The sequence below is a fragment of the Theropithecus gelada genome, chromosome 9 (assembly GCF_003255815.1).
Source record: "Theropithecus gelada isolate Dixy chromosome 9, Tgel_1.0, whole genome shotgun sequence".
NCBI classification, from domain to species: Eukaryota; Metazoa; Chordata; class Mammalia; order Primates; family Cercopithecidae; genus Theropithecus; species Theropithecus gelada.
In genome coordinates this window covers 85,398,574-85,411,916 of record NC_037677.1, presented here as the reverse complement: position 1 = coordinate 85,411,916, position 13,343 = coordinate 85,398,574, and the positions used below count along the sequence as shown (strand labels likewise).

The 13,343-nt window shown below is 38.8% G+C and overlaps 1 protein-coding gene across 1 annotated transcript in view; it reads right to left on the bottom strand.

The window, feature by feature from the left end:
* The window catches only part of STAMBPL1 (STAM binding protein like 1), a 47,401-nt gene that overhangs the window by 12,246 nt on the left and 21,812 nt on the right, over positions 1-13,343 (bottom strand). Inside the window, exons 3-6 of the mRNA XM_025396920.1 lie at positions 10,381-10,463; positions 6,451-6,668; positions 3,063-3,138; positions 528-623 (exon numbers count right to left, since the gene is read on the bottom strand). Of these exons, the coding sequence (XP_025252705.1) occupies positions 528-623; positions 3,063-3,138; positions 6,451-6,668; positions 10,381-10,410 (420 nt within the window). The 5' untranslated portion in view covers positions 10,411-10,463. The remainder of the gene's footprint in view (positions 1-527; positions 624-3,062; positions 3,139-6,450; positions 6,669-10,380; positions 10,464-13,343) is intronic.

The following is a 13,343-nucleotide window of genomic DNA, read 5'->3' as shown; positions in this document are numbered from 1 at the left end:
TCATAATGGTCACTGTTTATTAATAACAACCCAGAAGCCACCACTTTTGGGTGATACAATTACATTTCAACCACATGGTTAGCTGTTATTCCATCTCAATGCAATCCTGACTATAACATTCTAAGAATCAAATTCACATTTCTAAGGCCTACATCATTAGGCACATCAAAAACCATATACTGCTCTCCCTACCTCCTACTGGCTGTTCATCTGGCAAAAGAGCAGCCATCTGGCTCAAGGTTATATTGGCAAGAGTCGATCAAAAAGTTCTACTTAAATCGCTATAGGAAATCTCTTTTCTAACACATTGCTTTGTTAGATGTTGTAGGGAAATAGAAATACCACATTGTTGGTGCAACTGCTTAACCTGGATATCAGCATAAATTTTGTATTGGTTTCACATCACTGCATCTTTAATTTTTAATTTAAATGCACAGAACATTTCAAAAACTCATCACATAAAAATGAAATTCAAAAACCACTTGTACATAAAATAGTCATGAAATAAGTGTACCAAATGAACTTACTTTGCTTTGCAAATATTCTTGGTATTCTACGTTATATTTCTTTAAAAGGTCGTTTTTCAATTCATCTGTCCTTGGGAATGCAATTTCCTTCAGTTTCTTTTAAAAATATATATACATATTGATTAGTGGGATTTTCAATACACTCTTTCAGATCCTCAGGTGAGAAAGAAAAACAGCTGGTAGGTGTGTTGCAAATAAAGTCATGAGTAACCAAAGATGATGGCAGAAAAATAAATCTTTTTTATGGGTCCAAAATATAACTTTCCAGCAGAAAAGAAACACTATTATCCCTTTTGTAAGAACTTTATTGGCCCCACTGATTAGATAAGCATTTTGTTATAGCCCAATGCTATAAAAAGTAAATAGCTAGAACTTCATGGCTACCTTTGTGGTACCCCATTTTTAGACAGTGAGTTTGAGATCAATCATTCGTTCTACAGTACATAAATCATGTAGCATCCGAATTAGAAGGGATGTGAGAGAATATATGGTGGATAGGGATTTCTACACATGCTAGACTGTAAAAAGAATAGCTGGGGCACTTTTTATTAAAATACAGATTCCCAAGCCTAATCCAGATCTACTGAATTAACACCTAGAGAAGTGGTCTGGGAATCTGGATCTCAAACAGCTTCCTCAGAGATTCTTAATGGCAGGAATATCTGGGAATTCTTATAAAGCCCAACTACCTCTTCTTTTTTAGAGGTGAGGAAGCAAAGGCCTGGAGAGATTGAAAGTCCTGTTCGGTATCATGCAACCAGCCAGCAGCCCATTTAGGACTGGAACTCAAGTCTCCTGACTCTAGCTCTTTCACCAAATTTCGATTCTCTTAATCCTTTGTCATTCATTTATGTATTTATTCATATATCTATTCAATAAGCATAAACAAGAGAAATGTATATGGTTTTGCAGAATTTTTCTCCTACAAAAAAAAAAAAATAAGCATAACCCTAAATTGAAAGTCACCTTGACAGCCTGGCACCTTTAGTTTCCAAATGGAACTCTCTGAGGTTGAATGAACAAGAGAATTGAGGGGAAGTGCTACACAAAGACATGATAATAAATGATACTTCAGGTAAGTGACTGTAGACATTTAAAAAGTTGACTGGGCGTGGTGGCTCATGCCTGTAATGCTAACACTTCAGGAGGCAGAGGCAGGCAGATCACCTGAGGTAAGGAGTTCGAGACCAGCCTAGCCAACATGGTGAAACTCCATCTCTATTAAAAATACAAAAATCAGGCTGGGCGTGGTGGCTCACGCCTGTAATCTCAGCACTTTGGGAGGCCGAGGCGGGCAGATCACTAGGTCAGAAGTTCGAGACTATCCTGGCTAACATGGTGAAACCCCGTCTCTACTAAAAATACAAAAAAATTAGCCAGGCATGGTGGCGTGCAACTGTAGTCCCAGCTGCTGGGGAGGCTGAGGCAGGAGAATGGCGTGAACCTGGGAGATGGAGCTTGCAGTAAGCCGAGATCACGCCACTGCACTCCAGCCTGGGTGACAGAGTGAGACTCTGTTTAAAAAAAAAAAAAAGTTAGCTGGGCATGGTGGCAGGTGCCTGTAATCCCAACCACTCAGTAGGCTGAGGCAGGAGAATTGCTTGAACCCGGGAGGCGGACGTTGCAGTGAGCCGAGATTGCGCCACTTCACTCCAGCCTAGGTGACAGAGCAAGACTCTGACTCAAAACAAACAAATAAATAAATAAATAATGTAGATGACCATCTGACAAAATCTGCATTTTGCTTATGCATCCTCAGGTCTGAAAAGACTCATAGGAAAGCCTTTATTTCATTATTTGGTAAAGTGTTTTTCAAAAATTATTTAAAATTGCATGCTACAATTGGCTTTGTGTACATGATTTTATCTTCCTTCATATAAGACCAACACAAGCTATTAAAGACAAATAAATGGGAAATATTGTAAATGTTTATTTAAAAGAATATATTCACAGCTAGACATAACCAAAATTATAGATATGGCAATTATTGGTGATAAACAAATCACTTAAAAAATGATGATAAATTGCAACACTCTTTTTCCTTGATAGTATTTTAGCCTTCCACCTCCTGCTTCCCCCACAATACTTTATAATCTATAGTTACAGTTCTATAAGATGTAAATAGCTAGAACTTTGTGGTTGCCTTAATAACTAACACTAATTTTCAAACAGTTATTGAGTTCAGGGCTGTATAAAATAATCAAAAGCAGCCAAAATGTCTGAAAAAAGTTCGGAGAAATACACAACATTCTCTTAATCTCCGGGAGAGATTATTGTAAAATAATTCCTTCTTCACACCATTAGGTAACGTTTTTCTTTCTTTCTTTTCCCCCAGCATCAATTAGACAAACCACACTGGCTCAATGATGATCATTAAACGTCTAAGAAAAAAATCGAAACATCATGGTTAATGGAATAAATTTCTCGTGCTCAAACTCTCAAGAGAAAGAGAAAGCGGAGGAAAGGGAAGGATGAATCAATAATGGATACTTATAGAGCATTTGATTCCACAGCGGATAAGCAAACCCACAATACCTTCATAATATCCTGCTTTTCAGGTACTGCACATTGCTGGTAATCTCGATGGTTAGGAAGCTTTTCTACAAACAAGCTAAGAAAGAGAAAACATGTTCTTAGCATTATGTAACAGCAAAAGCTCAATCATGGTTTCTAATAAGGGAATGAGCATCTTTTTTCAAAAATCACGTTTAATAACTTATTTACCTACAGTCTTTCCATCTGCCTTTTCACTAAAGTCTGGCATGAGTATTATTTTGGTATTAACGGTTAAACTCAACAAACTAAGCACCAGAGCTAACAAGGTTAAGGTCAGGGTACTCTCTAAACAGATCAAGTCGTTTGATCTTTCTCAGGTACTGCATGCTTAACCCCAAAAGAGCACCATCTTACTTTTGTGTAGTGCTGGCAACACAGAGAATCACATAAAAATATCAGAGCATGGAAAGAGTGATGTAAATTCCTTCTCACTCTTGAAAAAAACTCAAATGACCACTGATGAACCAGCAGCGCCATCGTGTGTGTATCAAAAAACTCTTAACTGAAAACTTGTAACTAAGAAAAGTGACAACCAGAATCCCTAGTGAATTAGGAGGTGCTAATTAGGAATTCATTATTTTTCGTCACCATTTGAGGAACAAGAGACAGCAGCAGTGAAAGGAAATTCCTACAGGAAACCAAGTGCATCGCTTCCAGGTAAAGTGAAGAAACTGCTACCACAAGGGCAGGGAATTCTTTTTTATGCACTGATGTATCCTCAGCCTGAAGAATAGAATCCAGCTCATAATAAGTGCTCAATAAATATTTGCAAAATGAATGAATAACCCTTCCTTGAAAAATCATAATGAGCTGTAAATGCTGTTTCTGATCAAATAATATGCCTTATACTTACTGATTCTGTAAACCAAATAATACACACATATACTCATCATTTAATTTCCTCTGACAACAGGCTATAGGTTAGACAGAAATGTTAGAGTAATTCCCATTTTAAATGAGAAAATTAAGGCTTAAAGAAGCTTTAAAAGTTGTTAGCTATCTAAGCCTTTATAAATAGAGTAAATTCAAAGACATTTAGAGCAGAGGGGACCTCAGAGATTTTCTCCCATAAATCTTTCATTCGTAGATGATGAACTAAGGCCCAGGAAGAATGAGTGAATTACAAATTATCACACAAGAGAATTCAAATATTTTGATTACACAATAATTCTGAGATATAGGGGCCTTTTCCCTTTCACCAGGCTCACAATTACATAGGAGCATATGCAAGATCAGAGCAGAAGGTGAAAAAGAAATATTATTAATTGGTAACTTATTCAGAAACAAAATTTATTGGAAAAGCTTGGCTATCAATGGTGGAGAATAACTTCCAATTTCATATTTATTACTTAACTTTCTAAAAACAAGTGGTTTTCCCAGGTAGGGTAAGTACTGCCAACCATTCTCTAAATTTTCAAGTTCAGTAACTTGGATAAAATGCAGATCTCAATTTGTATACCATGTAAACCACCTTTAATTTTGCCCTTGGTAGAATCATGGAAGGCAATTTTTTTTTTTTTTTTTTTTTTTTTCCTGAGACGGAGTCTCGCTCTGTCACCCAGGCTGGAGTGCAGTGGCGCGATCTCGGCTCACTGCAAGCTCCGCCTCCCGGGTTCACGCCATTCTCCGGCCTCAGCCACCCGAGTAGCTGGGACTACAGGTGCTCGCCACCTCACCCAGCTAATTTTTCGTATTTTTTAGTATAGACGGGGTTTCACCATGTTAGCCAGGATGGTTTCGATCTCCTGACCTTGTGATCCGCCCATCTCGGCCTCCCAAAGTGCTAGGATTACAGGCTTGAGCCACCGCGCTGAGCCATGGAAGGCAATTTTTAAAATATTGTATCTTTCAACTTAAATGTTCTCAGGCTAAGCCCCTGACTAAGCTAGTGAAATTATATGTGAAATAAGCCAGGCACAGAAACACAAACACTGCATGATCTCACTTATAATGTAGAAGGAATCTAAAATAGTTGAATTTATAGCAGGGCAGACAGTAGTAAGGTGGCTATTAGAGTTCCAGTGGGTGAGGATAAGGGGTGAGATGTTGGTCAAAGGATACAAAACTTCAGTTAGACAGGAGGAATAAGTTCAGGAGGTCCAGTGTATACGATGATTATAGTTAATAACAATGTATTGCATAATTATGCAGCTTGGGTCTGGCACAGTAGCTCATGCCTATAATTCCAGGACTTTGGGAGGCCAAAGCATGAGGATCACTTGTATCCAGGAGCTGGAGATCAGCCTGGGAAACATAGTAAGATCCCGTCTCTACAAAAATAAAAGATTAGACGAGCATGGTGACACATGCCTGTACTCCCAGCTACTTGGGAGGCTGAGGTGGGAGGATCACTTGAGCCTGGGAGGTCGAGGCTGCAGTGAGCTATGATTGTGCTGCTGCACTCAGCCTGTGCAACAGGGAGGCCCTGTCTCAGTAAAAGGTCTGTGGGGTAATAAATATGTTAATTGGCTTGACTTGGTCATTCAACAATATAAGCATATATGTATCAAAACATGTTGCACACTCACAATATATATATAATTTTTGTCAATTTAAATCAAATTAATAATAAGCTAGCAAAAGTAATCGACATGTGACTTTCAATTAAAATAAAAAAATAGGAGGTTCAGCTTAGAAGATATAATTATTGATAACAGGACATCCTTTCAACTAGTAAGTTACCAGATTTATAGTAAGGCAAGTCCAAGTCCCACTTCTGTTAACTCTTCAACTAGGATATGCCACTAGCAAATATCTAATAGGAAATTTGATAGTTTGATATGGCTGTTTTGATGTAGCCACTTTTACTCAACATTTTGACAGCTCTTTTGTACATAGTGCTCTTCATAGCCAAATAAAATGTTTTTAAAAAAGAAATAATAAATGCTATATGAAACTTGAATGAGTTTCCTGAACCTATCCCTGAACCTGAATCAGATCTTTCCTGTGTCTCCCAACTTGTCCCCCAGACTCAAACCACCAAATCAAATTTTTTTAATGTTGATGACATGTTCTAGGTGCTTTAAGTGGAGCTACACTGTAGTTCCTGCTCTCATAAAGCTTCAGTTTCTGTTGGGGATCACATGAAAAAATAAATTACATTTATGAAGAGTGAAGCATGTATTAAATAGATTATTGTGCTGGCCTTGGAGCCTCCTGCCTTCCCTGACCCTAAGCATCAGAGATGGTGTTGGGATGCCTGTGAGTACATTAGTTGGTAATTTAAAAACCTGAACATTTAAAGCTCCTAGAGACTGTGCAATTGGTCTGAATATGAAAACATTACTGATACCCAAACTGCCACATCAAAATAACTATGTAAATATTTTTCCAATTTTCTCACTTCAGAGGCCTTTAAAAAACTTACGTTATAAATTTATTATAAAGAACAAAGGCATTTTCCAAATTTCCTTCTTCCAAATACACAGATGCCATCCTCTCCATCTCTACTCCAGACCTAAAGTAACGTCGTGGAGTGATGTCTTCACTGATGGTGATATTACAACCAAGTTTGCTTAGGGCACGGACTCGCTCTTCTGGGCTTAGGGAAACATCTGTATGGTCAGGCATAGCAGCTAACTTTTTCTGTAAAGCAAAATTTAAATCTCTGATTAATTGCTGATTATAGTAAGAAAAGGATATGACTAATATTACAGATGTATTTTCTTTATGAGGAACCTAACACTATCATCTAAGGAAATCTTTTCATAAGTTAATGATATGATCAAAGTAAAGCATTTTTGCGTAAACATGGTTTATACAACAAAAAGACAAACCTCCAGGGTAAACATACAGTTTTATTGGAGTGGGATCTCACTGTAGGTTTCAGGGTACAATTATCTGGAAGTTCCAGGGTATGCACATGTTTCAGGTCATGTTAGGTAAAATATCATTGCCCCTCATATCCCTGTGCATGCTTCTATCTGGGATCATGTGAAGCAGGTCATAAGATGAATTCCTGCCATTGTAGGGTTCATGTCAGTCTACTCTGAAGGGTCTCCAAGGAGGTAACTTGTATTCAAGTTACTGTAAAGATTTAGTTCTATTCCAGAATAAGTGTTGTTGAGTAAGAAGTTTTCAGGGCCTCTCTGCATCTTCGTCGAGTTAAAAAAAAAAAAAAAACACCAAAACCAAAAAACACAAATAAGTCCTGGAGAAGCCTTTTCAAGCATAAGGATGCCCCTCCCATTTTTTTTTAAACATAAAAAGAATCTCAGACCTCCGTATAATAGTAATTACACTGTTAAATTAGTCCTTAACCAAGAAAATAATGATATGTTACTAAGAAATGTCAGTGATAGTAATTTGGATTTTATTAATAAAAACAGCATCTATACACTTTTGGTAAAGCACAGAACATACACAATTCAGAATGATTATTCAATAAAAAGTCAGTGCTTCAGAAAGGAAATTTTCTCTGTTAAGTGCCAGATAGCAAGTATCTTAGGCTCTGCTAGCCATATGGTTTCCATTGCAACTTGAATTCAGCTCTCAGCATGAAAGTCACCATAAACAATATGGAAAAAAATGACCCTGGCTGTGTCCCCCCAATTTTTATTTATAAAAACAAGCAGGTGGTTTGGCCCTTAGACCATAGTTTGCTGACCCCTGCTTTAGATCAGCATATTTCAAAGCATGGTCCATGTAATAGCAGCATCAGCATCAACTGGGAGTTTCTTACAAATGCAAATTCCTAACAGGTCTCACCTTAGACCTATAGTCAGGATCTCAGGATCTCTGGAGGTAGGCTGGAGAACCAATGTTTTAATCCGTCTTTCCAGAGGTACTTATGCATGCACAGTTTGAGAAGCAAGGCTTTAGACCAACCACTTCTACCATTGCTGGATGCTCCCAGAACAGAGTGAGCCTAGAGCAAATTTAGCCTCTCAAGGCCTCCTTGGTCAGTTAAGGGTAGGTTGCAAGTCTGACTACTGTGTGGGTGGAGCACTTAATTCAGGTCTGCAGAAAGCTATGAAAGAAGTCAAGGTAAGCATACTTTTAGTCTGGCCATGAATTACTGAGCCAACCTTCAGAGGCAGGGCATAGTGAATTAGATATCTGGAGTTCTTCCAATGCCATCTGGCCTACTTTGGTGGTAAATGTATAGCCAATAGAACCCTAGAGATCTGAAATGATTCTTGGTCCTAAAGGTTTAACATGTAACCAGAGACCCATGAACTTGTTTCTCAAGGCTTCATTGAGTAAGAACCATACCATGTCCCTTGTATGTTTTATTATATGGCTTCACTACATCAAAGACAGAAATTGGAGCTCTGAACTTTGAGCCTCAGGCTTCAGTATATGGTCTTTTCCAGTTGAGATGTCTCAAATCCTACAGCAATCCATCCACTTTTCCCTGACCACACTCACCTATGGAACTCAACAGCACTAAAAGAAAATACTGTCATTTGACCACAGATAATTGCTTCAATGATATCAGAAAATGACTAGAGAAAAAAATCTATGAAAATCAGAATGTCTTCTAAAGGGGGTTCCAGCCTCTCATATGTATAAAAGTAATGTGTTCATATTTTACTACTATATAGTCCACACTGAGTTACAATTATTTCTGTACAAATGTGTCTGATCCCTTATGAACTCCTTGGGGTTTTAAAAGGGATCACTTTCCATTTATCTCTGTTCCCTGTAGCATCTTCCCTGCCACATATGTGATAATAAGTATATCAAATAAAAGAGACAAAGAAGTGAGAGAAGGAAGCAACAAGAGATTATAATTAGTTTTTTCCCTGACAATGAAAATTAGATTGATTTTTCCTCTTCTAAATGGTCCTATCCTTCCCAAATTTAAAATTGATTTCAAAGATAAGCTAGAAAATAACCTAAAGTCTTCATCAATCTATAGTTTTTTTTTTTTTTTTTGAGACAGAGTCTCACTCTGTCGCCCAGGCTGGAAGTGCAGTGGCACAATCTCGGCTCCTGCAACCTCCACCTCCCGGGTTCACGCCATTCTCCTGCCTCAGCCTCCCAAGGAGCTGGGACTACAGGCGCCCGCCACTGCACCCGGCTAATTTCTTGTATTTTTAGTAGAGACAGGGTTTCACAGTGTTAGCCAGGATGGTCTCAATCTCCTGACCTCGTGATCTGCCCGCCGTGGCCTCCCAAAGTGCTGGGATTACAGGCGTGAGCCACCGCGCCCGGCCAATCTATAATATTTCATTTGCATGCAAGCTTCTTGGATGAAAACACAAATTTTCCAGATACATAGCCTTTGTGTTCATTTTTACAGTGACATATACAATAAAAATTTTAATTATTGTTATATAATGTTCTAGAAAAACACAGAAGACATCTCATAAGGATGACTCCTTCCTCTGAAGAGGTGGAAATGGGTCAGTATTTATTAACCATAGTGGAACAACAACATGGGGACAGAAAATGAAAACATTTCTGCAACTGTCAACTTTCCAAACATACTCTGAAGACAACTAAGCTCTGTGAAGGACTTTCTTGGTCAAGAAAAAACATTAGGTCACAACCTGTTTCAGTACAAGAACAAGGCTCTCTCTTTCTTTATGTCCTGGTGCTAGTCTCTGTGCATACAGGGTATTTAGTATACTGCACACTGGTACAAGGTCGCTGTGAGTGGTTGGGAAGGGTCTTCGGGAGGAGAAAAATGGGAATGACAGTTTCCATTTATTGTACCATCCTGGTAGGCCAGGAGCATCAAAAAATATTGTTTCCAATTGTCATTGGGCAAAAAGTACAAAATTAGGACCATGGAGATTACATAATGTGTCTATATTCACAGTCAGAGACTGATCTAGGACACAGAATAAGCCCATGTGATGTAGCTAGAGAAAGTGTGCACAGTGCTGGGCAGTGAGGGGAAAAGTGAGAAGAACAAGAGCGTCAAGTACAAAGACATTTACACAAGGATCCAAAGCAATACCTAGGTGTTATGTATGTTTTTCTCAGCTAACACCACACAAGGTGAGCCTCCAATTTTTATCTATATAAAGAAGCTGAGACACAAAGAGCTTTAAAAAATATCAACTCTGAAATTCTTCTCTCTGGTGTTTTGCCAAAGGACTACACTCCTGGAATCTAGCTAGATAAACTAAAATTTTAGACTTTTGTGGAAAATAAAATTTATTTTTAAGTCTTACAAAGATAGCTTTATTAGTCACTTCCTCAAAGGAGACAACCACACAGATGGATGAAAAACTACAAGTGCTAAACTTCTTAAAGTAATTGTGACTCATTTCACATTTGTATGTTTCTGTTCTTCTTTTTGGGCTTTCCAACCAAATGTTAGATATCAGCTGGTGCAACCTACCAGAGAATTCACAGTAAAAGGCTGATCCATGCTGTCTTATCTGTGAAATGAGGATGTTCACTGTTTCTTCTCAATCACTTCATCTGTTTCAAAAACAAGAAGCAGAACTAAAGTTATTTTTTGAGACTCAAGTTTGAAATCCCAAATCCCAGGGTTATCTCTGCCTCAGACAAACAGGAACAAATGGAAATAACTTATATAACCTTAAGTTATAAGTTCAGAGTGTTCAGAGAGACTGTTGGAAATCTCTTCCTGAAAATATAAAACTGCAAGTGGTGATGGTTTCTCGAAGCTGACCTTTGAAAGTGAAGGTGTGAAAATAATTAACATTTGACTGGCATCCAGTATGAATCTTCTGGGGGATACCTTACTTAGAACTCTATGCAAGGTTATAAAGTAGGTCTGCTTTCTTCAAAGGAATAAAGAAGATCATATTGATTATGAGCATGGACTGTTAAACCTAGAGCCGGTCTGGATTTAAACTCAACCTTAGAACTATGACAGGCAAAATTCTAAGATAGCTCTGTGATTCCTGCCTCTTGATATCTGTCGGTTTGTGTAATCCTCTCTGCTTGAGTGTGGTTAAGACCCGTAATTGGCTTCTAACCAATAGAAGATAGCAAAGGTCACGTAATATTATTCCCATGATTATGTTGAATCATATGGCAAAGATGAAGAGATATTGTAGATATATGAATCCACCCTAATAATGTTAAGTTAATTAAAAGAAAAATCATCCTGAGTGGTCTGGATCTAATCAGGTAAGACCTCTAAAAGAAGCAGATTCTCTCCTGCTGGCCTTAAAGACTCAGCCACCACAAGTTCCAAAGCTGCAAGGAAATTAATTCTGCCAATGACCACACAAGCTTGGAACATGACTCGAAGCCTCTGATGAGACTCTAGCCCATGTCAACAAGTCAATTGCTGCCTTGTGAGACCATGAGCAGGGGACCTAGGTAAGCTGTGCCTAGACTCTTGACCCAAAAAGCAGCAAGATAATACATGTATATTTAAGCCATTAATTTCATAAACATTTGTAAAGCAGCAATAGAAAACAAATACGCTTAGCTGTGTGACTGCAGGGAAGTTATATAGACTTCCTGCGCACCTACAAAACGGGTGAAACAGTGGTTCCTACATCACGTGATTGTGTTAGGATCACATGAGTTAGCACATAAAGTCCTTAGAGTATCAATAGCTCCTAGCATATAGTCAATATTTTATCAATGTTAGCTATTATTAGAATCTTTATTTTATAGTTGAGACAACTGAGGCTCAGAGAAGTCAAGTGAATGTACCCAAGTTCAAATATTAATTCAATAAATGTTAGTAATTCCCATCCTTTTTATGCTTGTTTAGGTCAAGCTCTGCATCACCACTTTCCACTTCTAAATTTATTTTGTCCTTTATACCCCACACATCACTTAGATGACTTTGAACATGGATCTTCTCCTGATTTCCTCATTTAGGAAACAAGGGGTTAAGATGGATTATTTTCAGTTATAATATTCAGTGATTCTAGAAATCTCAGAAGTAGATCGGCCGGGCGCGGTGGCTCAAGCCTGTAATCCCAGCACTTTGGGAGGCCGAGGCGGGTGGATCACAAGGTCAGGAGATCGAGACCATCCTGGCTAACATGGTGAAACCTCGTCTCTACTAAAACTACAAAAAAAAAACTAGCCGGGCGTGGTGGCGAGCGCCTGTAGTCCCAGCTACTCGGAGGCTGAGGCGGGAGAATGGCGTGAACCCGGGAGGTGGAGCTTGCAGTGAGCCGAGATCGCGCCACTGCACTCCAGCCTGGGCAACAGAGCGAGACTCCATCTCAAAAAAAAAAAAAAAAAAAGAAATCTCAGAAGTAGATCAATCAATACCTCCAGTGCTATTTTCTGGCCTAAATCCATGGTGGAGGAACCCTTCAAGAAAAATTACTCTTGTATTCCAGTCTTTCTCCTCCATTGTCTCCAGTAATCCCTGGGGTAAACATTGAGCTCTAAGCCTGCAGGCTACAAAAATGCCCAAGAAAGAAAAAACATGGTTCATCACAGTGCAGTTTAGAAATCGAGTTAACAATTTTGGCACCACTGAATGTAGGCAATACCAACTGAGGAATTAAAACTTCTCAGTGAGAAGAAGTAAACCAGGAAAAGACGTTAAAAGAGTTAAAAAGACAGCGTAAAGGTTTATGGGGAATGTGAAGCCGGGGAGGGAGCAGAACAAGGAAACACTAGTAAGTCATTTATTAGGGCCTTATAAAAGAGTAGAATTGGCCAGACACAGTGATTCACACCTGTAATCCCAGCACTTTGGGAGGTCGAGGCAGGCGGTTCACCTGAGGTCAGGAGTTCAAGACCAGCCTGGGCAACATGGTGTAACCCCGTCTGTACTGAAAATACAAAAATTAGCCAGGCGTGGTAGTGCACACCTGTAATCCCAGCTACTAGGGAGGCCGAGGCAGGAGAATTGCTTGAATCCATGGGGCGGAGGATGCAGTGAGCTGAGATCGCACCACTGCACTCCAGCCTGGGTGACAGAGCAAGACTCCAGCTCAAAAATAAAATAAAATAAAATATAAATAAAAAAGAGTAGAATTATTTCTTTTGATGATTGCTCAGATTCATAAAGAGAGAGCATAGACTTTAAAAAGTTGAAAATACTAGGATAGGGGTTTTTAAACTTTACTGCATCTAAAATCATATAACCCTGAGATCTGTTTAAAATGCAGTTTCCTAAGACCCACTCTAAGGATTCTGAATCCGTCAGTTTTAAGCCCACAAGTAGGTATTGTCAGATATGGCCCAGTGATTCCAACACATGAGGTTTCCAAACAATACTTTGACAGACACTGCATTTCAGAATGAATTAAGCAGGATTCTTAGTTGCAGGCAAAGGTCTGACTCTCGAATTCACAGAAGGATAATGAAGAAACACAAACTTCTAGGAGGGCCAGAGAAATCAGGTTTGGA